Raw genomic sequence first — 23,760 nt, 5'->3', positions numbered from 1 at the left:
AATGAATAGTTCCTCTTTTTTAGGCCATTCTTTATAAACCTCGGAGAAGGTTGTATCCAAAAATCCCAGCAGATAAGCAGTTTCTCAAATATTCACATAAGACAGATGATGAATCTGTACTTAAGTAATTTTAATCAATCTAGTCAAATTGGACAAATCCATGTGAAACAGGCACCATTAAGAGTCTATAGTCATAACTTTAGCTTAACTTTATGTGTCAGTTTGCTCAAAATGGCAAAGCTGTGATGAAAAGATAATCATGACAATACATATTCTATTCAATAATACATTTCACTGAAAGTCAAAGATTTAATCAAAAAGTTGGATAACTGGCTAAAGTGAATTCATATTTAATGGTTGTTGAACTCTGTGGTGGAGAAAGTTTTAGTTAGTTGGAAGCAGAAAATACCAAATCAGTGCATTTATCAGGTTATTATGACTTTGCTCTTGACCTTTATCCTGATGTGATAAATAGGTTTTTATGTGATGCTTGTGATAATAATTAAAATACTGTCTTAATTGGGTTCTAATTACACTATTTATAAGCTATACACTAATAGTGTTTTAAATACAGATTATCTTAGTTAGAAGGTAGCTGAGGATTTCAGAAATTACTTGAAACATTGAACAGCACCTCTGAGGATTTAAATGTTTTTTTCTTCGGAAAATGAAATGCAGTGGCACAGGTTTTATGAGCATTTTGCAAAGAATTTTACAGGCTTAATCGACCTGGCTTTTATGGTCGGCAATATTTATCAGCTCCACACAAGCCTTTGCTTTTATGGCCTCCTGTGAGCTTTGACCCCCTCAGCATGAAAGCGTCTCCCCCGCCTCTGCGTAAAGAAGTCTGCAGTGCAGGAAACAAAGCGGTTAGAAAAAAGGCAAAACAGGTGTTTAAGTGGTGCCACTGTGTACTGTTGTGTTCTGTTTCCAGGAGCCAGATTTAATGTGCTGTTGTTAAAAATCTGACATTGTAATTTGTTCTCAAACTTGACGGGATCATCACTGAAAACAAGGAAATAAACTTTTTTTAGATGGTAATAGGGAGGCAGGTCTAAACTTGGTGTTTATAAACAGGGTAAATTATAATCCTGGTCACTTTTTAAAGTAAGGTGTCATTCCAGGTAGAGTGTGTGAGTTTTTCCTGCCCTGCCCTCCCTCTGTCTCCCGGCAGTTGTTCATTAACAAAAGGAGACCAGCCTGTACTAAGGTGGACGATTACTGAACTCGGTCTTTACCAAGAGGAACATAACAGCTGTTATTTCTTTTCTTTTTGGTCTTCAATCTAGATATTTTGAATTTTCTGAAAGTTTTGGGATCTTACACAAAACTTCTCTTACCTGGATTCTTGGCATCGGATCAGGAGAGCGACTTCTTTTTGGTTACTGCAGAGATGTGCTGACTTCTGTTTTTGAACTTTTGTCATCAGTGGGGAAGATATGTCGTGCTCCCAGCATCCTGTTTACCTGAGCAGAGGTCTCTATTTTTGACATCTATACTAGAGCCAAAAATTCAGGGGCAAAAATGAAAGTCTCAGTGATCAGGATGTCCAGTTTACTTTACCTGGGAGTACTTACGCTTGCCATGGTCGCCAGTGACATGATTGATGACTGTTTGAATTCAAACCGTTCTTACTACATGAATATTGTACTGCTGGAGGACAACACTTATGAATGGAGCATGCCACTTGTGAAGGTGGCCGTTGAACAAGCTATTCTAGCTGACAAGCAGGAGAACGATAAGTATGGTATGGACAGATAGATACCCTACAGAAAAAACACACAAAACAAAACACATCAGGCTTGAAGAACAACAAGAAGGGTATCAATATATATAGTAGTATCTTTAAAGTCTCTCTGCGAATGCATTAACCTACACAAAACATACTTTACTGTCAATTTTCACACTTAGCTTAAAAATGAAAAATGAAAAATCTGGACTGCTTGGTTTTTGTTTGCCTAGTCTAAAAGTATGACATTTATGTATGACTATTATCTTATTTTCACATGAAATTGTATTTATCATAGGTTAAAAAGATACAACATATAAATACATTTTTCTCAAGCTGCCTGCAGATAGATATAAAAGATACCTCTTTCTAGGTCCTTTTACTGTGTGTACAAGGCGAGGCTAAAATAGTCGTGTCCTGCTAGGAAACCATTAAAGTAGCTTTTAAAAGTGTTCTGTGTATTTAAATCATTGTTCCAGGAATCTGGCTCACTGGTGTTTGACCAGTGTTTTACTGCTCGTGTGTGTTTACCACGAAAAAGTTAAATACATCATTAACTTGTGGTTTATGTACCAAATCATATGTCACTTTCGCTGTTGTTAAATAGTTCAAGGTTGCTCGTTTTATTACTAAAAGGACTGATGCAAGATTTGCAGTCAATGCCAACAGAAGGACAAAAGATGACTCACAGTTTATCATCTTTGTAGAAGTACCAGTTCTCAGGAATGTTTAATAGCTACCCGTAACAACATTCGACTCTGATCCTGCACTCTGTGGCTGTGCAGCTGTGCTGTTAACGGCGGAGCCAGAGCTGCTCTGGTGGACAAAAGCATTTGTTATGATGCTATTTTAAGTGATTTTTAGCATTTTATTCTGTAGGGGAAAACATATTGACAGATATGATACAAATGAAACTAATTTAGAGATTTAAATATGTTATGTTTAGATATGTTATTTAAACATATCTGCTGTATCTGTCATTAAGGGACCTTTTTTAAAAAAATGTTACTGTTCTTCCTGCTTCTGATGCAAATTCAACCATTAGACCTATTTTTGCCAGTGCATAAGGTCAGACTAATCTAATCTCATTGTTTTCTGACATTCATAACTCTTATCATTTTTTTTCCATGACTCAAGCTTCACTTTGACTGCTAACTTCAATGGGTTCAACACCAACTTGTACAAGCGGCAGGGCTGCGGGAGCAGCACGTGCGAGGGGTCGACAATACTCAAGAAACTAAATGTAAGTGTGGTTACTTGCTTAAACATAGTGGGCACAATCAGACATAACACTTTCTGATGTGATTTTCTTGTTCCTAAAGCCCCTGAGTTTTTTTTAAAGCCTTTGTTTTAGATCTTGTAAATAGGTCTGAGGGGTTTTTGCAGTTCTGCCACTACTGACGGTTTGAGGTTGTTATGCTTAAATTGGCTTGTAACTGGCACACAGCAGGACAGTTCTAGTTGTAAACATGAACTTAACATCATGAATGGACATTTTCATTTCTTGGGGATGCGTGAAAATATTATTTCTGAAACATCATCAGTAGAAAACAAAGAAATCAGTGATGACCTCAGCTCTCTGTAGACTTTTTCCATAAATGTCACCACTGTTATTCGTCATAATTCAAATAATAATAATAGTAATATTTATATTTGATTTATAAAAGAACCTTTCCTCATCCACTATATGAACAAAAGTAATGGGACATCTACATGTTACGCCTAGAGAAGGTGCCATGAATCAGAATCAGAATACTTTATTGATCCCTGGGGGAAATTATTTTTTTGTTACAGTGCTCCATAATAAACAAACATTAACAAGACAGATAATACGCTAACTAAGAGTAGTACAATCAATCAATCAATCAATCAATATATATATATATATATATATATATATATATATATAAATAGCTGAAAAAGAAACATGTGTAGCTGTAGCAGTAAACAGTGTGTTAAGTGGTGCTTTTCGTTACTCTCAGTCTCTCACTGAACATGCTCCTGTGACTGACCAGCATGTCATAGAGTGGGTGGGAGGTGTTATCCAACATTGTCTTTATTTTGGACAACATCCGCCTCTCCGACACCACCTTGAGGGAGTCCAGCTCCATCTCCACAACATTACTGGCCTTACTGATCAGTTTATCGAGTCTGTTGGCATCTGCTACCCTCGGCCTGCTCCCCCAGCATGCAACAGCATAGAGGATCGCACTGGCCACAACAGACTCGTAGAAAATCCTGAGCATTTTCTGGCAGATGTTGAAGGACCTCAGTCGCCTCAAAAAGTAGAGACGACTCTAGCCCTTTCTGTAAAGTGCTGTGGTGTTTTTCGCCCAGTCCAGTTTATTGTCAATGTGTACTCCAAGGTATTTATAGTCCTCCACAGGGCTCCTGGTGGACAGTTTTTATGCTGATATTAATGCCAGAAGGGAACTCTTTTGCTCCCTAAATGCTTCCACTTTGCAATAAAAACACTTACATCTGATCATAGAGGATCTAGGAGGGAAGAAATTCATGAACTGACTTCTTGCAATGATGGCATCCTATTACAGTGGCACGTCTGAATTCAGCGAGCTCTTTAGAACAACCCACTCTTTCATCAGTGATTGTAAAGGCAGACAGCATGACCCAATACCTTTGCCCATTTTGTGTACCACAAAGTCATACAGTATAGACCTCAGGTAAACAATAGTCAGTATATAAGGTCTGCAGCTTGAAGATATTATCTGACAAGTGTCCAGTGTCAGACGAGCAGAGATTTGAGAGGAAGGCTGCAGAAGTGAAAGAGATCAGAGAAATACTGAAATATTTTTTGGAGCCGGTGTTGGGGATGACTTGATGACTTGTGTTTGATGCCACAGACTCACTGATTATGTGAAGATGATACTGCCATCACTTGCAAGAGATTAAACTATGAGCTTTGTTTGGTTTAGATTGGAAGGTAACTGTGTTACTGAGCTAAAGAGGAAGTTTACCAGAGGGTTTGGTGATATAGAAGTTATGATACTTATAAATTAGTGGAATGTCAAGATACAAGTATCACCACAAACACCAGGCTAAATAGAAGCACAGTGCAATGTAGACAAAGCATGCTGCATAGTGAACTCAGTCAGTGCAGCTCTTACTTTTTTGCCTCATTAGGCCAAACAGCTGATACTGCTTCCTCCAGCACAGTCAAGAGCAACAGATTTGTCCAGTTTTACTGGGGACTAATGAAATGGATTTGGGGAAATATTGCAAAATGACAGAGCTAGGAGGAATTGAAGCAAAAAGAATAAATGCAAGTACTAGACTGTGAAGTAACTGCTCTGAAGTTCATTTTCCTTAATGCAGTTGTAACTTTCTTCAGGCTAATGGTGAAGTTGGATGTGTCATGCTGGGGCCTTCCTGCACATATGCCACCTATCAGTTAGTAGAGTAAGTATGAATCTTTTTCTTTTACTTTCATGAGATTTTTTAATTCATGAGTTTTTAATTTTTGCCCGTTTGTTTTTCTCCAGTGAAAACATTGGTCTGCGTTTAACCATTCCCATCATCTCTGCTGGAAGTTTTGGCCTCTCTTGTGACTACAAGCCTAAACTAACCCGAATTCTGCCTCCAGCACGAAAGATCTGTGACTTTTTCCTTATCTTTATGAATGAAACTCTGCCATTCAAGGAGGAGCCGTGGAGCCGATTCTACGTCTATAAGAAGACCAACAATGCATCTGAGGACTGCTTCTGGTGAGCCAAACTCAAGTGATTATGGATAAGATCTGTTGTTTCATTTGCACTCCAGCATAAACCGGCTTTTTGATTTGTTTCATTGCTTTGCCACAGGTATATCAACGCACTGACGGCAGCTACTAACAAGTTTATGCTGGGCACAAACACAGAGACAATTCATGGAGAGGAGGGCCTGAAAAAAATGTTCCAGTCTCCGAAAAGACACAGCAACAGTGAATATAAATATTTTTGTCTGTTTTTGAGAATTTATAGTTTTTTAATAAAGCAGAAAAATGCCTTGGTCCTCTGGGGATTTCATTGTAAGTTGGTTATTTAAGCCGTAGCAGTCGTCAAGACTGAAAGAGCTGAATAACCAGTAGTCTGACTGAAGAAGTGCACTAACACAGCTGAAGAATTTTCCTTCTTGCTTACTGTAAAACTGATTTATTTCTTTCAGTTTTAATCTTGTGTGGGGACACTGATGAGATGGTTTCAGTAAAGGAGCTGGTGGGCCAGATTCCCAAAGACTTCCTGTTTATTCTCCTAGATGTGTACAAGTAAGCCTGGACATGAATTTATTGTTTCACACATGCACTGCTACCACAATGTTTTTATTAAGTGGGAATCAAGAAATCTTAATACTAAGAAGCTATTTTCCTTCATTCAGCCCTGATTATTATTTAAACACCACATCTTCTGCGGGTATGGAAAATGTCTTAGTGGTCACTCTGCCGCAGAGAAACTACACCTCTGGCTCTTCATTCAATGAAACGGTGAGTCGCACCTCAAGCTCAGAAAGAAGACCACATGAAGTAACTGCTCCGTCTTTTACCGTCCATTCTCTCGTGCAGGTAAACGATTATGTGGCAGGATATCATGATGGGACTCTGCTGTTTGGTAAAGCACTCAGAGAGAGGATGCTCAGCATACAAAAATACAACGGGACCGACAACGGCTCTCTGGGTGACAACCCATTTGGAAACATCTCATTTTATGGTGCGTATGACCAGAGATAACACAGCTGGAGGCAGAATGCCGGAGGACTGTGATAAGCAGCATCCGGGAGGACACCATGCCTATTCAAGTAGCTGAAATAAGAAGGATGAGTTAAACATTCTTTTATTTTATGCCCACAAGATTGATGTTGCTTAGATCAAAGTTTGACTGCAGCTGAGGAACAAAGATGGCTTTCACATTAAAACACAACCGCCGTCTCTTTTTTAAATTCTGCTGCTCTGTGTTGAGGTTTTGGATGCTATCATAAAACAAAACCCATAATACCTGAAGATGACTTCAGATGACTTTGAAAGGATAAAGAGATTTTCATTGCTTGTTTTTTCTTCGAGTTAATATTTACTGCAGTTCAGCTCACTGCAATGCGGAGATTGTCCTCCAAGATACAGAGTATGAGATCAAAGTGAGTATTTACAGCCCTTGATCTTTTGTTTTATGGTAACTTTTATTGTTTTCTGGCTAACTCTTACCCTGTCCTCTTACTTGTACCCAAGTAAAAGGGTCAGTCGGTCTTCTGGATTTTTCTTTAGGGTTAAAGGGTACAGGTATGAAAACGATTCCATTATGATTTCTTTTTCTGTACCGACTACAGCAATAATGGGATGCCACAGACTGTATATAAAAGATGGATGAGTCACCATAAGGTCACCTGCTTCTGGGCTCAGTTTTATGAAGCCTGCATGTCAGGGGTTTTGGAAAATGGCTTCTTTTTTTTGTAGCCAGAAGTGATTGTCACCTCTTGATTTCTACATGGAGGTTTGATTTGTTCTACGCTTGTGTGAAAATACACATGCTTTCTGTCATTTCTACAGTCACAAATAAACAGCTTTTCAATTGTTTAATTCACATAACTGTTGTTTGTTATATATAACATTAGGAATCTATCAGGGCACGACAGTGGCACGGTGGTGAGCACTGTTCCCTCACAGCAAGAAGGTCCTGAGTTCAATTCAACCATCAGGGCGGGGTCTTTCTGTTTGCGTGGGTTCTCTACGGGCACTCTGGCTTCCTCCCACAGTCTGAAGACATGTAGTTATGTGAGGGGTTAGGTTAATTGGTAACTCTAAACTGCCCATAGGTGTGAATGGTTGTCTGTCTCTATGCGTTACATGACCTGTCCAGGGTGTACCCTGCCTCTGCCAATCAATTTTATTTACAGCTGTCACATGTTTTATTGTGAAAGGTAGGGCCAGGAAGAATCCCTTTTTGAACATTCATAGAACAATTTAAGTTTCAGGTGTATTATTTTATACATGTATACAATAAATCAAGTTTCCACGTATGAAAGTGTTACCGTCGTCAGCAGTCAAAGCTGCCACATCCTGAACTTTACGTTTTAACAAAATACAAATGGATGAGTAGTTTTGGGGCTTTTAAACATGGGAGTCTATAAGGATTGAGTCACTTTAGGAGACAACCTCCAGTGGCCACTCCAGGAGCAGCAGTTTTTGCCACTTAATCATTACTTTAATTTTTCAAGTAGTGCTTTTGTAATTTTGTGCGATTTATCTGTTAATCCGTTCAGCTGGCAAAAATTTTGATCTGAGTTTATAAAGAATCTCTATGTTTTGTAGTTATTGTGTAAAAAAGAAAAAACAAAGCTTTAAAAGATCAACTTTGACTTTCAGAAATGCAGATTTCTCATGTTGTATGGCTGCAATTAACTAACAGTTAATAAAGGATATAAACAGAATTTATTGATAATGAAATAATTATTTGCAGTTTTTCATGTCAAATTTTTAGGTAACATTGAGTCAAAGCATTTTTTTTAAATGAAACTTTTTGGAAAAGCATAATACAAAATGTTTTATTGTCTTGTTTATATGATTGTGTGTGCAAGCAGGTATGGGAGGACACTATGTGCTTGATGAATATGGGGACAGAGATGTTAACTTCTCAATCATTTACACATCAGCTAACACTGCCAAGGTGAAACCTTTGTTTATTAATCAGTTAACACTGCTGCATTAAAAGTGAATCGCTGTTTTTTTCTTACATTTTTCCTCTCTCTCTTCCTCTATAGTATAGAATTCTGCTATTGTTTGATACATCACTAACTAAAATCATCAATTACACCCAAAACCCCACTCTGCCGTGGGCAGGAAACAAGCTGCCTCCTGACAAGCCAAAGACGCCGGATGGTAAAACACACATGAACTTTTTGCAGAATAATTTACAGAATGATTTAATGCTTTATTCAAGGCAAAGCTCTGAATCTTCGACTCTATTCATGCATGTCTGCTTTCAGAGTTTGACATGCAGGAAATCATTGTGATTGTTCTGAGTCTCAGCGTTGTGGTGGTGACGGGAGTCGCTCTTATCTTCTACAGGTAAACTGCAGATTCATTTCCCAGTTGTGGTAGAAGAGCTGCATTTTAGCACAAGTGCATCACTAGAGCTGAGCTGAAAAAATAAGGCAGTATTTGCCTTATTTAGGTAAAGGAGGACAGGGTAACAGCTCTGTGGCAAATACTGCCTTGTGTTTTTCAACCTGGAACAACAACATATTATTATGCAGTAAACATATACGATCATTTACTGCATGCTTTTTAAAAATATTTTTTTACTGACAGGCAGAACAGGAAAGAACGCTCTCTACAGAAGAAATGGTCTCACATCGAACCTCACCTGATTGGCCCTCTGGATGAGAAGGAAGTGTCTCTGAAGGTAAATGCTTTTAGCAGCAAACTTTAACTCCAGATTTTATTCCCTTGTTGGGTCTGTGTTTCCACAAGCCCCGCTAATTCTAGAGACTTATTCATCATGAAGAAAACAAGACAGTCGATCGATCAATTATTTGCGCAAGGGAGGCCTCGTGTCCACCACGAAAATGACCCCAACTCTGACCTCCTCCTGCTGCCTTTTTATTGAGAGACAGTTCACACAAAACACGTCATAGCAAAGCAACGGCCACTTGGTTCTAAGACAAGGCATTGTATGTATATGTGTGAACTTCTGTAAGAATGTGTGTGTGTGTGTGTGTGTGTGTGTGTGTGTTATGTGAGAATGTGTGTGTGTCAGACTTCCTGCTGACCAAAGGGTCGTAAACGCAGGAAGCTTACATCAAAAAGCACAAGGATGTGTCTGTAATAAAAGACTACAGCCCCCCACCTACAACCCCGAGAATCTGGGGGGAAGGACAGTGGAATTTCTTTCATCAGAGTTGGCAAGCATAGAAATGACAACATTTAACAATTCACTCTAACATCCCTAACTGCTGAAAAAATGCAGCTCTATGACACAAGACACAATAAGGCTATATTTTTTGATAAATTAAATAAGATATGACTACATGAAAATGTTGGAGTATGTGCTAAACTGTTAAAGTTCAATAAAAAGTGAAACTGATGTCCAAGAGTCAGGCAATCCCAGCTGATAACAGATGATCTTAATGCCTCTGCAAGCTGCTTTGCAGCCCATGTTGAACATGATACACCCAGAAGGAAGGTGAATGTTAAGTCATGGATGCCTGCTCTGTTTTGGACCTGTTTGCTCAGTGATTCTTGTGTCAGAACAGGACCATACATCTGCAGCTATCTTATTGAAAATGAAACCTGTTCTTTACACGCACCAGATTTATGACTAAAATGTCCTAAAATGTATGTAAAGCTCAAGGTTTTTATCATTGACGATCAAAAAGCTTTCAGATCTATAGCAGTTCAAGATAAGAATGTGTGTGTTTATGAAACAGACTGATGAAGATAAGAGGAAGGACAGTACATACTTCCGGCAGCGAGGCCGCTACGACAAGAAGGTATCAGCAATCCAAAAAATTGATATCTGATTTTAAAAAGATTCAAAGGGAAATGATCATGTCGGTCCTTTTCTCTGTGTTCTCCAGCCTGTAATCATGAAAGAGCTGAAAACCACAGAGGGAGACTTCACCGAGGACCAGAGGATTGAGCTCAACACTGTGAGATATCTCTGCGTTTTATCTTAGAGGTTAATAAAAGTACATAAAAAAATAATTAACTCTCACTGCCACTGTCTTCATGTTCCAGCTGCTGCGCATTGACTACTACAATCTGACCAAATTTTATGGCACAGTGAAGTTTGAATATGGTGTGTACGGTGTGTTTGAGCTGTGTCAGAGGGGCTCCCTCAGGGTAAGAGCAGACACTGTTTCTACCTTCATATCAGGTCCTGCTGCTGGCATTTCTGTTCGTAAATCAGTTTATCTTATCGTTTAGATTGTTTTCTAATCTGTATAACAATAAAAAAAACAAACACCCATGAGCACAGAAATACACTCACCAGCCACTTCATTAGTTACACCTGCTGTTCCCAACGGTGCTCGACTGGATTGAGATTTGGTGACGTGGAGGCCGTTTGATTACAATGTTCAAAGGACCAATTTGGGATGATTTGAGCTTTGTGTTTGCTGTAGGTCATCTACATCCCGATTTAAAATGTTGTGCATTCAGAGATATCTTGATTGTAATGAGTTGTTTGAGTTACTGCTGCATTCCTGTTAGTGTGAAGCAGTCTGGTCATTCTCCTCGGGTATCAACAAGTTACAACCCAGAGAACGAGACTCTCACTGGATATTTTCTCATTTTCAAACCATTCTCTGTAAACCCTGGAGATAGTTGTGTAGGAATATCCTTTCAGATCCGACATTTCTGAAATACTCAGACCGGCCCAACTGCCACCAACGACCATGTCGTGTTCAAAGTCACTTAAATCACTTTTCTTTCCTATTCCGATTCTCAGTTTTAACTTCAGCAGGTCTTCTTCACGCTGAGTAACTGCCATGTGATTAGCTGATTCAGTATTTGCATTAACAAGCAGTCAAACTGGTGTACCTGGTGAAGTGGCCAGTGAGTGTATGTTGTCATTGTGGTGCAGAAGATCACATTTCAATAACACTTTTATTAATATAATATTATGGTCAAACTTAGCAATAATTTAATAGATATTGTGTTATCATTCAAAAACTTCTTTTAGCACTTGCGCTGACTGCAATGAAAAGTTTCCAATGGCAACAGTTTAAAGACCACATTTGCACACTGCATGCAGAAAAACACAATTTTTGACCCTATGCTGATTTGACTTTTCAGTGCTCAGCGGCACGCATAGTTCACCGTGACTTTGATGTTCACTTGTTGATAAGTTATGGACACACAGTGCTTAAAGAACACTTACAGTGTTTATGAATGCATATGATTCAGACTCTCTCACACACAGACTTGTTTCAGTTTCCAAAAATGCTAAAACCTGAATTTGCTCATGTTTTTTTCCCCCCAGTACATTCTCAGTGACAGGATCTCTTACCCAGATGAAACATTCATGGATATGAAGTTTAAAATATCAGTCATGTATGACATAGCAAAGGTATTGTTTCTTTAAGTTGCCTTTCTGAATATGTGATTTATTAAATGCTTTCTTTTATTTTTAGTTTTATTTTGTCTGTTTTCTTTTGGGTAACTGGTTTGTTTTTAAATACCACATTTAAAGCACCTCCAGCACATATTTTGTTTCAGCAACATATAATTTCAGGATTTTCTTAAGAGAAAAAACAACCGGAACACATGATAAAAAATTGTTGAAATAGCAAATAATAACCACTGCTCTGCTGTATATATTCAATAGGGCATGTCATATCTCCACTCGAGCAATATTGCAGTCCACGGCCGCCTCAAGTCCTCCAACTGTGTTGTCGACAACCGTATGGTGGTCAAGATCACTGACTTTGGCTGCAACACCATGCTAAAACCAGGAAAAGGTAAGCTTTAAAAAAATGTTATCAGTGTGGCTGAGTATTGATCTAAGCTCTGAGATCATCGTTTTCTTCTAAAAGCTCCTGCTGAGTTAGAATCCTGCTCTGAGTGTTTGTGTGAGAGTTTTGAGTGTTTGAAGCTTTTGGAGTGTATTTCTTGATTTTGATTTAATCATATAATTTCTTGATGTTGCTGGTTTTCTTGTTTTATATGCTTGGGTTGTATCATCCTTCTCTAATGAGGGTTGCCAGCATGGGTTAGACTGATGGCTCTCGATGGTCATTGTTGCCTTGCTCTTGCTTTACCTGTTGGTTGAGCTTGGGATGACATGTCTGTGGTCAGGTGAGCACAGTGATGTGGTGGTTAGCACCGTCACATCACAGCATCAGGGTCTGAACCTGTTGGCTGTGGGCATTCTGTGCAGGGTTTGTCTCTTCTCCCTCAGATTGCATGGGTTTGCTCCTGGTATTCTGACTTCCTTGAATAATAATCCTCTCCTCATAAACTGTCCAGGATTTATGTTAATCAGACATAAACATTAGCTTAACTTAAGCAACGATATGACTCGTTTGGCCTCTGACATTACCTTACGGTGATTGCAATGCATGACTAAATCATGACAAGCTTTTCTTGTTAGTTTTTCTCTGACTTCTGAAAGTCAGTGTGAGGAAAAAAGACTGGGAAGGAAAAACAAATTAGTTTTCTGGCAGCAACACACAAAACACACAACAGTTATTATAAAAGGTATAAACTGGGAAAAAAACCTGCTTTTAACTGAATTTTTAACTGAAGAACAATGTGACACTATTGTATTGCTGTGGAACCTCCCGAGACACAAAAGAAATGCAAAATTTCTTTGGGTAAGACTCCTTCCTGTTTTGGAGGGGGCGGGGTCTGATCGACCTTCGTAGCCACATAGCAGAATTTTGCTATTTGGCTGCGACACATAGCAGCAGCATCTCTATCATAAACAACAAACACCTTGGTTTTAAATGGCGTCCATGTTACTTCACAGAGTAGCATAGATGCTATTTTAAAGTTCTCCTTGACCAGCCAGACATAGACTTTTTTCACCAGTGGATTCTCCACACTTGGACAATTGTTTTAAAAAACTAAAGAGATTGCTCTCATTTGTAACGGTTGTAACAGCAACACTGCCGAGGAGCTTCTACTCCACGACCCAGGATGCTCGGCTCTGTTAGTGTTCAAGGGTACCTTGTAACAGCAGTGGCGGGTCTGAGGTCTGCAGGGAAGCAGAAAATGCAGCCAGGCTGGCTCAGGAAACTGGGGTGAGGTCTCAGTAACTTCTGTAGAGGCTGCTGGATAAAGTCAGGATTGTTTGTCCTGTTAGATGTAATCAGGACTCATTCTGCAGGTAAACAGTTAATCTCTTTGCCTGACTTCCCATCATTGCTGAAGGATCACTATTATTATCTTTTCAAACACATCAACTATGAATAGTCAGAGGTGTTGAAGAAGGCTTTGTCTACTGTACCTGTAATAGGCTTCAGGGGCAGCTGGAGGTCCCTGTACAAAGCTCCCATAGAGACACACAGTAAGGATCTCCAATAGAGAGTCACTATCTGTTTCTGTCAGGCTGAGGGAATATTGCACCGCCTGTGGCTTGGCTGTCAAAGACTAGCTAACCTTTTTCTTTGCTCCAGCAGCAGCTCACTGGGTTACGTGTAATTTCAGATAAGTCTTCTTATTTTTTGTTCAAAGTACTGCAAGACAGCGGAGGAAGATATGTCTGACGAACATTCTAATAAGCCAGGCTAAGATGAGCACCGGCTACAAGGGGAAGTCAGAGGAAGGGGGCTGACTTTGTAAATGCTGAACTTATGTTCAGGGTTAGGGTAGCTGCAGATTTAAAAATAGAATTAATATATTTGAAAAATGTGTCTGACATTGAAAGGTGTGATTCTGATTGGTGAAAGTAACTGATGATAAACTGATGTTGCTGGTTTTCTGTCCAATCAGATTTGTGGACCGCCCCGGAGCATCTTCGTAAATTTGGGGTGTCTCCAAAAGGCGATGTCTACAGCTACGCCATCATTGCCCATGAGATTGTTATGAGACAAGCCCCTTTCTACACAGAGTACTGCACTGATGTTAGAGGTAGGCCACCATTATACAGCCATAAACAGCAGAACTGAAAAAATGTGTCTGTCTTTGTCAGTCGGTTTTTGTTGATTTAAAGACCAGTTTACACATACAAGATGCAAAATTCGGCACACTGTGAAACACAGAGGTCACAGAGTAACGTGTGTCCCATGCTTATCTTGTTTAACTGACCGCTGTGCAAACCCACAGAGAAGATCTACAGATTGCAACATCCTATCGGCCACAATGTCTTCAGACCTGACCTGAACTTTGAGGGTGTGTCAGACAGAGAGATTGAGGTAAAAAAAAAAAGCCTTTCAAACGCAAAGGAGCTGTTACAGCAACACAACCTGATTCTTATAGAGTTTATAAAGTTATTTGGATCCATTCAAATGAAGTATATAAAAACACTTTCCTCTTCTTTTTTTCTTGTGTTTTTTATGCGTGTTTTGTGTGTATCTCTGTGTCTATACAGCTGTATACACTGATAAAGAATTGCTGGGAGGAAGACCCAGAACGGAGGCCAGATTTTAAAAGAATCGAGTTAACGCTTGGAAATATTTTCAGGTAGATTCCCATCGTGTGTTTCTTCAGTGTGGCTTCGATTCATTTTTATAACGTGACACATTCTGAACTAACTGCCAAACACCTCACATAAAAGACCCAAGTGAAGAGGTTATCCTCAAAAATACATCTTTCTGTCATATTCTCTTAAATGAAGAGCAGTAAGTAGCAGTAACAGCTGATATGGTGATATAAAACATTTTTGATCTGATGCAGTAACCTCCATAACCAAGCCACAGAGACGTACATGGACAACCTGATCCGTCGTCTGCAGATGTACTCCAGGACTTTGGAGAAGCTCGTGGAGGAGAGAACGGCTTTGTACAAAGCTGAGAGGGACAGAGCGGATCGCCTCAACTTTATGCTTCTTCCTGGGTAGGTTTTACACTCAGCTGACTCAGAGGCATCTGACACCAGGAACTTTCAAGTCTGCATTCTCCTCCTCCTTACAGTGTTTCTGTATATGTTGTGCTGATTATAGTGTTGCACACCACACATGTAAAAATAAGCAGCAGGCAGTGGTTTTGTTTAAAAAAACAAACCCCTCTAAATATCCACCTGTTTAGGGACAAGTTATGCAGATTTAGACTATTTATGAATACTGATATTAATAATGTTATCAAATATAACACATGTATCATAACATCCATCCATCCATCCATTCGCTTCCGCTTATCCTTTTTCAGGGTCGCGGGGGGCGCTGGAGCCTATCCCAGCTGTCATAGGGCGAGAGGCAGGGTACACCCTTGACAGGTCGCCAGTCTGTCGCAGGGCTAACACATAGGGACAGACAACCATTCACACTCACATTCATTCGCACATTCACACCTAGTGACAATTTGGATTATCCAATTAACCTATCCCCACAAGCTGCATGTCTTTGGACGGTGGGGGGAAACCGGAGTACCCGGAGGGAACCCATGCAAACACGGGGAGAACATGCAAACTCCACACAGAAAGACCCCGGCCTGATGTTGGAATTGAACTCAGGACCTTCTTGCTGTGCGGCAACAGTGCTAACCACCGTGTATCATAACATATAAACATAATATAATTATAACAAATTTTCAATCATAATCAGTGATTGATAATTGGAGTATTTTGTAATACAATACCTGGCAAAATCTATAGAATCACCACACTTTATTCTTTTATTTGTTTTTGCAGAAGAAAAAAAAAAGAAGTATTAAAAACACGTAATACTTTGTTGCACAGCATCCAGCCTTTATAATGGTCAGAATTATATTAGGCCTGGGGTTTACTATTGAAAAATCATATTTTCCATCAAACTGCTTCCAACTTATTTTCCAAGGTCAGAAATAGGTTGCTAGGTCAGCTTTGTAGGGAGGAGGCTTGTTGTTGTCCATTTTTTGTTTTTCATTAATTTTTATTTGGATAGAGATACAGACCTTTTCCTTTGATTGCCTTTCAGCAAGAAAAGATTTAGCATTCGTTGCTCTGTAACAAGATGGATTATCATCCTCAAAGTGACTTTGCCATCACAAATCTAATCATGAATTTGATTGTACACTTGTGCATTTACTGTTGAAGTAATGACCGCCGTCTCTTCTGGGCATTCTATCTGACTATGCAGCCTTATAACTGAATAGTCATGACCAGTGTTGGTCAAGGTACTTGAAAAAAGTAATCAGTAACTAATTACTGATTACTTTTCCAAAAAAGTAATCCCGTTACTTTACTGATTACTTATTTTCAAAAGTAATTAATGTAATCAAATGGAAAAGTCTCTTTTTTTTAAACTTGTTTTAACAGTTTTAATCTTTTAACTTTATGCATCAAGTAAAAATTAAATTATATGCACTATTCTTTGACTTGAAGAAATTAGTTTAACATTTAAACCTATTTTCTGCACATTCCAGCACATAAAATAAAATATTTTTTGTGTTTACACTCACTCTTTCAAATAGATGCAAGTAAAACACAGCAGAAAATAAAATCTGTTGCTCTATTTTCACCTTTAAAGCAGGAGTGGGTTAGGCGGAGGTTTACCCTGGTGCAGGTGAGCCGCAGCGGTCAGTTGAAGAATCCGCGAGTTTCTCTGTGAATTTCCCATTACGTCGTTGCGCACTTGGTGCTTGTTACGGACGCTAATGTTTTTGTCACTTTTTATGGAATCAAACTCAAAGTAAGGTCAGTCCTTCCAAGCTTTAAACGCTGCACGCTCATACTCTCTCCCGCACTCGATATATGATCCATTGTTGATCTGCACACAGCTTTTGTCACGAACGTCGCACTCGCTTACGTCATTGTCATGAGACATTCTCGCAAAAAATCACAGTTTTAGTAACGCAGTAACGCAGCGTTCCTACGTGAAAGTAACGGTAATCTAATTACCGTTTTTGCAATAGTAATCCCTTACTTTACTCGTTACTTGCAAAAAGTAATCAGATTACCCATCTCTGGTCATGACTGAGCGCAGAATTTACACTCCAGCGTTTACACTGTGTAGAGGCTGAAAACCCCCATCATGCTGTATTTGGATGTTTACATGTTGTAGTCATGTAACATTAATATATCTGACAGTAATCACATTTTCCGCTCTCTCTGCGTCTCCATAGCCCAGTGGTGCGTTCCCTGAAGGAAACGGGGAGTGTGGAGCCGGAGCTGTTTGAGGAGGTCACCATCTATTTCAGTGATATTGTGGGATTCACCACCCTCTGCTACTACAGCACCCCCATGGAGGTGGTCGATATGCTCAACGAAATCTACAAGAACTTTGACAGCATTCTTGATCACCATGATGTCTACAAGGTAGCTTAGCAGAATAACAGAAACCCAGGCCTCTACTATCAAGGAGGTCACAATTTTTTTTAAGCATTAATCTACAATTTCTAAGAAAGTGCTTAGGGTTAGACATAAATATTTTCTTTTTGAATAAAAACAAAGATTTTATAGATAAGTTACATTTCCATTGTCTCGTAGGTTGAAACAATAGGAGATGCTTACATGGTTGCATCCGGTTTGCCCAAACGTAATGGCAACAGGCATGCATTGGACATTGCCCACATGGCCCTGGACATCCTATCATTTGTGGGGACGTTTGAGCTGGAGCACCTGCCTGGGATTCCTCTATGGATCTGTATTGGTGTACATTCAGGTACCAGAGATTCACAATGATTTTACTATGTTATCATCTGAATTTTGCAAAAGTTGGGATGCTGTGTGAAATCTAAATAAAGTTCAATGATCTACAAACTTCATAAAGGCACAAATGATGCTCACAACAGAGAATAAAAAATACATCAAATGTTTAAATTGAATAAATGTAACATTTTATGAAATCTCCTGGCAACAGCAGCAACATAGGTGATGGGACAACAAAAAGCTGGAAAAAAGAGGAGAAAATATAAAATGTCTTACCAGTAAAGATTGGCAGAGGTTCACAGATCTGCAAAGATTTTGTGTCTCAATTTTATAATAATGGTCCTCAAAGAGAAATTGTGAAGACTTCGACAAAGTGATCATCTCTACCCTCGATAATATGATCACAGATTGAGATATCTGCAGTAATCTCTCTGTGCAAGGGCCAAGACTGAAAATCAATACAAAGATACTTGTGATCTTCGGACTCTCAGGCAGCGCTGCACTAAACACAGACATGATTCTGTCACTGCATGGGCTCAGCAACACTTCCAAAAATCATTGTCTGTAAGTACAGCCGACCGTGCCATCTACAAATACAAACTCTATCATGTAAAAAGGAAGCCAAACATTAACATGATGCAGGAACACTTCTGTCTATGCTAAGCCAAAACTCATTTAACATGGACTGAGACAAAGTGAAAAAGTCTTTTGTAGTCAGATGAATCCAAAAATTCTTTCTTTTTTTAAAATTTTTTTGCAAACATGGATGTACCACTGTCGTGATCGGAGGCAATAAGATGCAGGGTTCTCAAGCACGAACCGCTTTTATTGAATTGTAGCAGCAGTGTACGCGGCTACATCCATTTTTTGGGAAAACATATACACACCAGTATTCTAGCGACCTCTAGTGGCTGCCCCCATGGTAGCCTTACTAGGACAACATAAACAGATTTCACAACAACCACATCCTCCAGATTAAATGGTAAATGGCCTGTATTTGTATAGCGCTTTTCTAGTCCCTAAGGACCCCAAAGCGCTTTACACAACCTGTCATCCACCCATTCACACACTGATGATGGCAAGCTACATTGTAGCCACAGCCACCCTGGGGCGCACTGACAGAGGATTAAAGACGGTAGGCATCATCCAGCTGTTCAGCAGCAAGCACTCAGTTCATAATTGTCTATCTCTGATGGTATAGGGGTGCATTAGTGGAAATATCAGTTTGCTCATCCCAGAAGTCCAGCATAATTTCATGTTTGTTTATGTTCTCCTAAAAATTCTATAAACCATTAAGTTTAGACCTCTCTGTGTGTAGCCCTCAAACTTGGTTTTCCTTTGTCTGTCATAGAGCTGCTGACATCTAGTGGCCAAATAATATATGTATAGGTTAATGTTAATTATAAGCTAATAAAAAACTAAATACATTTTTTAAAGGAAGCATAAATTGAATCCTGTTATGTAATTGTGTCCAGGACCATGTGCAGCAGGAGTGGTGGGGAACAAGATGCCTCGCTACTGTCTCTTTGGAGATACGGTTAACATGGCTTCACGGATGGAGTCCACAGGCCTGCGTAAGACAACCACACACATTTTACACACTCACAACACTGGCAGTTTAGGCTCTTAGCTTGAGTTGGCACAAAGGGAGGGCAGATGCAAGCACAGAGTCCGATGGCTGCTTTTCACATCATCTTTCCAGCTCTGAGAATTCATGTCAGCCAGTCTACCATCAACATCCTGCAGAGGACGGACTGCAAGTTTGAGTATGAAAAACGAGGAGAGACGTATCTGAAGGTGAGCTGGGTGGTGTTGGGCTTTTTAACTTACTTAAAAAGATCACATGTAGATATTTACTTTAAATGCCATACCACACAAACTGAGGTCACGAGTGTGTGTGAGTATTTGTGTTTGTCTGCGTCTGCACCTCACCCACAGGGTAAAGGAAAAATGATGACATACTGGTTAACAGGCGTGACCGGGGGAAGTTACAACCTGCCGACACCACCGAGCGCGTGAGTAAAGTCCTATCAATAAAGAATTTTTACACAAACTGTTGAAGAACTCTGGACTGTGGTATACCCTGAACACAATACATAAACAGTATTATGATTTAATAAATAATGTATGTTCTTTATATTATTAGATTACCACCTACTTTAAAGTGCTTCATTTGTTAATTAATAGACTAATTAACTGTAAATTTTAAAAAAGTTACTACATGAGGATGAATTACGCGGATGTTGGCGTAATACATGCTGCCACTCAGATAACTGCTTTTCCAGCTTTGCTTGTTTTAGCGAGACTCCAGACTACCCTGTGGACATGTTACAGTAAAAGAGTCAAACTGGTCAGCCTGAAGTTCAGACCTGGCACTCACTGAAAGTATTTTTCATATTATGAAAGAAAAAATATCACAAAGAAGGCTCCAAATTGTTGAAAACATTTGTCATCATTCATCTGCTTCGTAGGTAGTGAAATAACTAGCTTGTCAGTCAGCTGTCCAATGACTTTTGAGCCTCTGTAATGCAATAGTTTTTGTTAAACCCCTTCTATTAAAGCTGCAACTCTGCACTTCAGTCACATTTAAAATATTTGATCTGACAAAATTACATAATTGTGGCACAATCCAAAAAACCTATGGCTCTAAGGGATGGTTCAAAGCTTGTCCGATGTTATGCACACTGAGTTCATAAAGAGCAATATTTTAAGTTTCCCCCTTTTAATGTAGTTTTCTTTTAGACAGATTGAATATTAGATAAAATATATTGTAGGCTTTCTAGCATTTGTTTTTCAGTTTATATTTTACTGTTCCACATTTTTTTTCAGAATCAGTGTGATACCTAATTTTAGTTTTACATCATTACACAATAATCTAATGTTACTGTCTCAGGGAGAACTTCCAGTCGCTTCAGAAGGATCTGGCAGAGATGATCGTGTTAAGTCTGGAGAAGCGTGGAGGGGACAGCTTCAAAAAGAGGAAGACCCTGTCCACCAAAATCCGCCGGAGGGAGACCAACAGCAGCGCGCAGAGCGACAGCCTGCCAGAGTACTTCCACCTAGCTGTCACTGAGAACCCGAGCACCTACCTGTGATCATAGAAGAGCTTTCAGCACAAGATGTAGACTTTGTACAAGTTTGTCAAGTTAGATTCAGGACTGCTGGGTTTCTTTGGACAGCTTTGTTCATTCATCGGTTGGAGAAACAACGCCGGAGCAGCAGCACTTCTCTTCATCCCCAACAGCCTAACGCCTTGAGATCAACTCGCCTTACCGATCCTTTAAAGATGTTAAGTAGTTACTGTTGTGGTACAAAGAGTGGCATATTTATATACAAATGTTTCTCCATAAGCGATCCAGATAACGTGGACGAGGATACCCAGTGCACTCTTCTTTACTTTGAGACATCCTTCTGTTTATGTTTCAATGTTGCCTGCAGGAAGCTCACTGATTGAGCAACACGTGATAAAGAAAATATATATTTATCGTGTAAATATCTTTTTCTGCTTCAAAGACAGTGGAACTCTATCCAAACAGTACATCAAGACTATTTTGCACTATAATGATGCTACCTTTCCGTTTTCACAGCATCAGAAATATTTCTGTGTTGATTTTTAGTTTGTTTTATTAAAACATGTTTGAAATACGACACAAGAATTAAAGCAGTTCCTGTACTTTTCCTGTACAACGGCAAAAACAACAAACTATACAGTCACCTGCTACACTATTTCTTTCACACAAGCAGTGCAGAGGAATAAAAACAGCTGTAGAAAATCGTAATCTTATTTTTAAAAAACCCATAAAAACATGGTAGAAACACAGAAATCTCAGTATACTGAGTACAACGTGCAGTATAAATGCAGTGAATATACGTTTTTAAGAACACAGTTGTGTTTTCATCTCTTTAGAGAATATTACTTCGACCTTCGACCAGTACTCATGAAAGCTGTACCCCAACCTGAAGCCAAGTCTTCACTCTAAGGTTTAATGAACTTGCTTTTTGCCCACAAAAGGGAGAGGTGTGGCCACAATGTTAGTGAGCAAACAAATGTGTTTCCCCACAGCGTGCTCAAAGAGTACGACCACACACCCGCAGCCTTACATGGTTTTAGTTGTAACTAAAGCAGTGCCACCCAGCTCTGTGGCAGGAAGTGGGATCCTGTGCTCTGCCATTGTGCTGCATGCAGGCGAGTCTCCGCCCACCTCTGCTCCACCACGCATCATGAGGTCCCTGCAAGCTGTGAAGCCATTCTCCCACTCTGAGCCTGTTTGGCTCCCAGAGTGCACGTGAGAGCAGGGTGATGGGGCCTCTGCCGCTCTCTGAAATATCTCAGCTTGACCGTTTCTTTCTGAGGGCAGAGGGTGCAGTTTGGCAGGTGGCTGCGCTTTCTAAAGAAGTTCCTGTCTTGGCATGCCATCCTCTGTGACACAAACAACAGAAAAACTGTCACTGAACGTTCACGCTGAAAGACTCCGCAGCCATTCGTAACATTATACCCCCCTTATTTCCTCAATTGATCAATAAGGTGCTTTTTTATATATTAAAGCTAATCATGTTTTTCTTTAAATTAAAGGTTCATAACATGCTTTAAAATAATTACACGAATGTCTATCAAAACAGTTAACGAGGTCATGAGATTGATGAGTATATAAATCCTCTGTATGAAAAAGAGGACTTCTTCTGACTGGTTGCCCCTCAAAAACAGAAGGTTTGCACAGAAAGTGGGCGGGACTTCTCACAGGCAGGGATGAATATATTGCCCCTTTAAAGGCTGTACCATTAAAAAAATTGGCAGAAATTTTTATTTTTTTTAGTTGATTGTTCAGTGAACCTCCTGACAATTTAAATTAAATATTAATTTGCATATATGATTTTTAATTTACATCCTATTTGCTAAATTCCTAATTTTTCATCTCTTAGAGAAAACTTTACTGTGACTTAAAAAAAGAAGAAGCTCAGTACGAGCTGTTTTTCTACGGAGCCCCGCAGGGGACATGGGAGAAAAAAAAATTAAGACGGACTTAATGCGAGATCTCGCAAAACAAACTCGCAAAAGTTTTAGCCGCATTCTTCAGAGGCCGCCAGCTTGAAGCCGACCGGGAGGTCGAGGCACGATGTGCCGGGAAAGCGGTGTTCCTCCCGGCTGTAGTAGGTCTCGACCCCCCATTAGCTTCGAGCTAGTGGATGTCAGATCTCCGAAAACGTCGGAGCACTTTTGCAAATATGTGATGTCTTGTAAACCGAGCAGGTATCTGACGTTTACACAACAAATTTCATAGTTATCCATAGTTGGAATTCAACTTTGCGAGATCTCGAGTTAGTTTTGCGAGATCCCGCAAAAGTCCGTCTTAATTTCTTTTTCTCCCATGTCCCCTGCGGGGCTCCGTAGTTATCAAAGTAAAGATTGGGAAAAATGTAGGCGTGCAACTAAAATGTTTGAACTACTGCACTGCATTGTGTGCAGAACAAAAAGCAGCTAAGCTAGTAATGTTTTTACATTTCATATTTCCTGTGGTAAGAGGTGTGAGTCGACAGATTATTCACTGACGCAAAGGATGCCCAAGTGACTTGAGCTTCTCCTCAGCCCTTTCTTTGTTTTTCCTCTTTTTTAAAATTAAGTTAAGGCTGAATAAGAGCTGCATTCCAGGAGATTGAAAAAAAAAATGGCCACAGTCATGTTGGTGTATTTACGAAACACAAAAACTCGTGTGTCTGATTCAGGCCTTTAAAAGCAGCTGCTGTTGGCTGTCAGACTGTCAGTTTTAGTTTCACAGGTTTTGTGTTTTCACAAAGTAAATCTGTAGCATTCAAATGTTCAGCC

The 23,760-nt window shown here is 39.6% G+C and overlaps 1 protein-coding gene across 1 annotated transcript; it reads left to right on the top strand.

The window, feature by feature from the left end:
• The first annotated feature begins 117 nt into the window (after positions 1-117).
• LOC146490374 (guanylyl cyclase C-like) lies at positions 118-21,205 on the top strand. The gene is made up of 27 exons (XM_085153263.1): positions 118-1,754; positions 2,867-2,972; positions 5,079-5,146; positions 5,230-5,451; positions 5,548-5,666; positions 5,891-5,990; positions 6,101-6,206; positions 6,285-6,429; positions 8,291-8,376; positions 8,471-8,588; positions 8,696-8,777; positions 9,021-9,114; positions 10,139-10,201; positions 10,289-10,360; positions 10,449-10,553; positions 11,695-11,781; positions 12,040-12,172; positions 14,148-14,285; positions 14,481-14,569; positions 14,746-14,837; positions 15,051-15,209; positions 17,414-17,606; positions 17,778-17,952; positions 19,415-19,513; positions 19,642-19,736; positions 19,878-19,954; positions 20,833-21,205. The coding sequence occupies exons 1-27, from the start codon at positions 1,525-1,527 to the stop codon at positions 21,032-21,034; spliced, it is 3,255 nt and encodes a 1,084-aa protein (XP_085009389.1). The 5' UTR covers positions 118-1,524; the 3' UTR covers positions 21,035-21,205.
• Positions 21,206-23,760: the final 2,555 nt, after the last annotated feature.

Source organism: Neolamprologus multifasciatus, unplaced genomic scaffold (genome assembly GCF_963576455.1).
Source record: "Neolamprologus multifasciatus unplaced genomic scaffold, fNeoMul1.2 chr04_unloc_1, whole genome shotgun sequence".
Classification (NCBI taxonomy): Eukaryota; Metazoa; Chordata; class Actinopteri; order Cichliformes; family Cichlidae; genus Neolamprologus; species Neolamprologus multifasciatus.
The sequence above is the reverse complement of the archived record's forward strand: the minus strand, read 5'-3'. Positions and strand labels throughout refer to the sequence as shown.

What these genes read in the sequence shown, in the direction of transcription:
- LOC146490374 (XM_085153263.1), top strand. Translation starts at nt 1,525, where the DNA reads ATGAAAGTCTCAGTGATCAGGATGTCCAGTTTACTTTACCTGGGAGTA. An exon ending in CAATACTCAAGAAACTAAAT is followed by an intron (nt 2,973 to 5,078) that starts GTAAGTGTGGTT and finishes AACTTTCTTCAG; the next exon opens with GCTAATGGTGAAGTTGGATG. An exon ending in CTGTATTGGTGTACATTCAG is followed by an intron (nt 17,953 to 19,414) that starts GTACCAGAGATT and finishes AATTGTGTCCAG; the next exon opens with GACCATGTGCAGCAGGAGTG.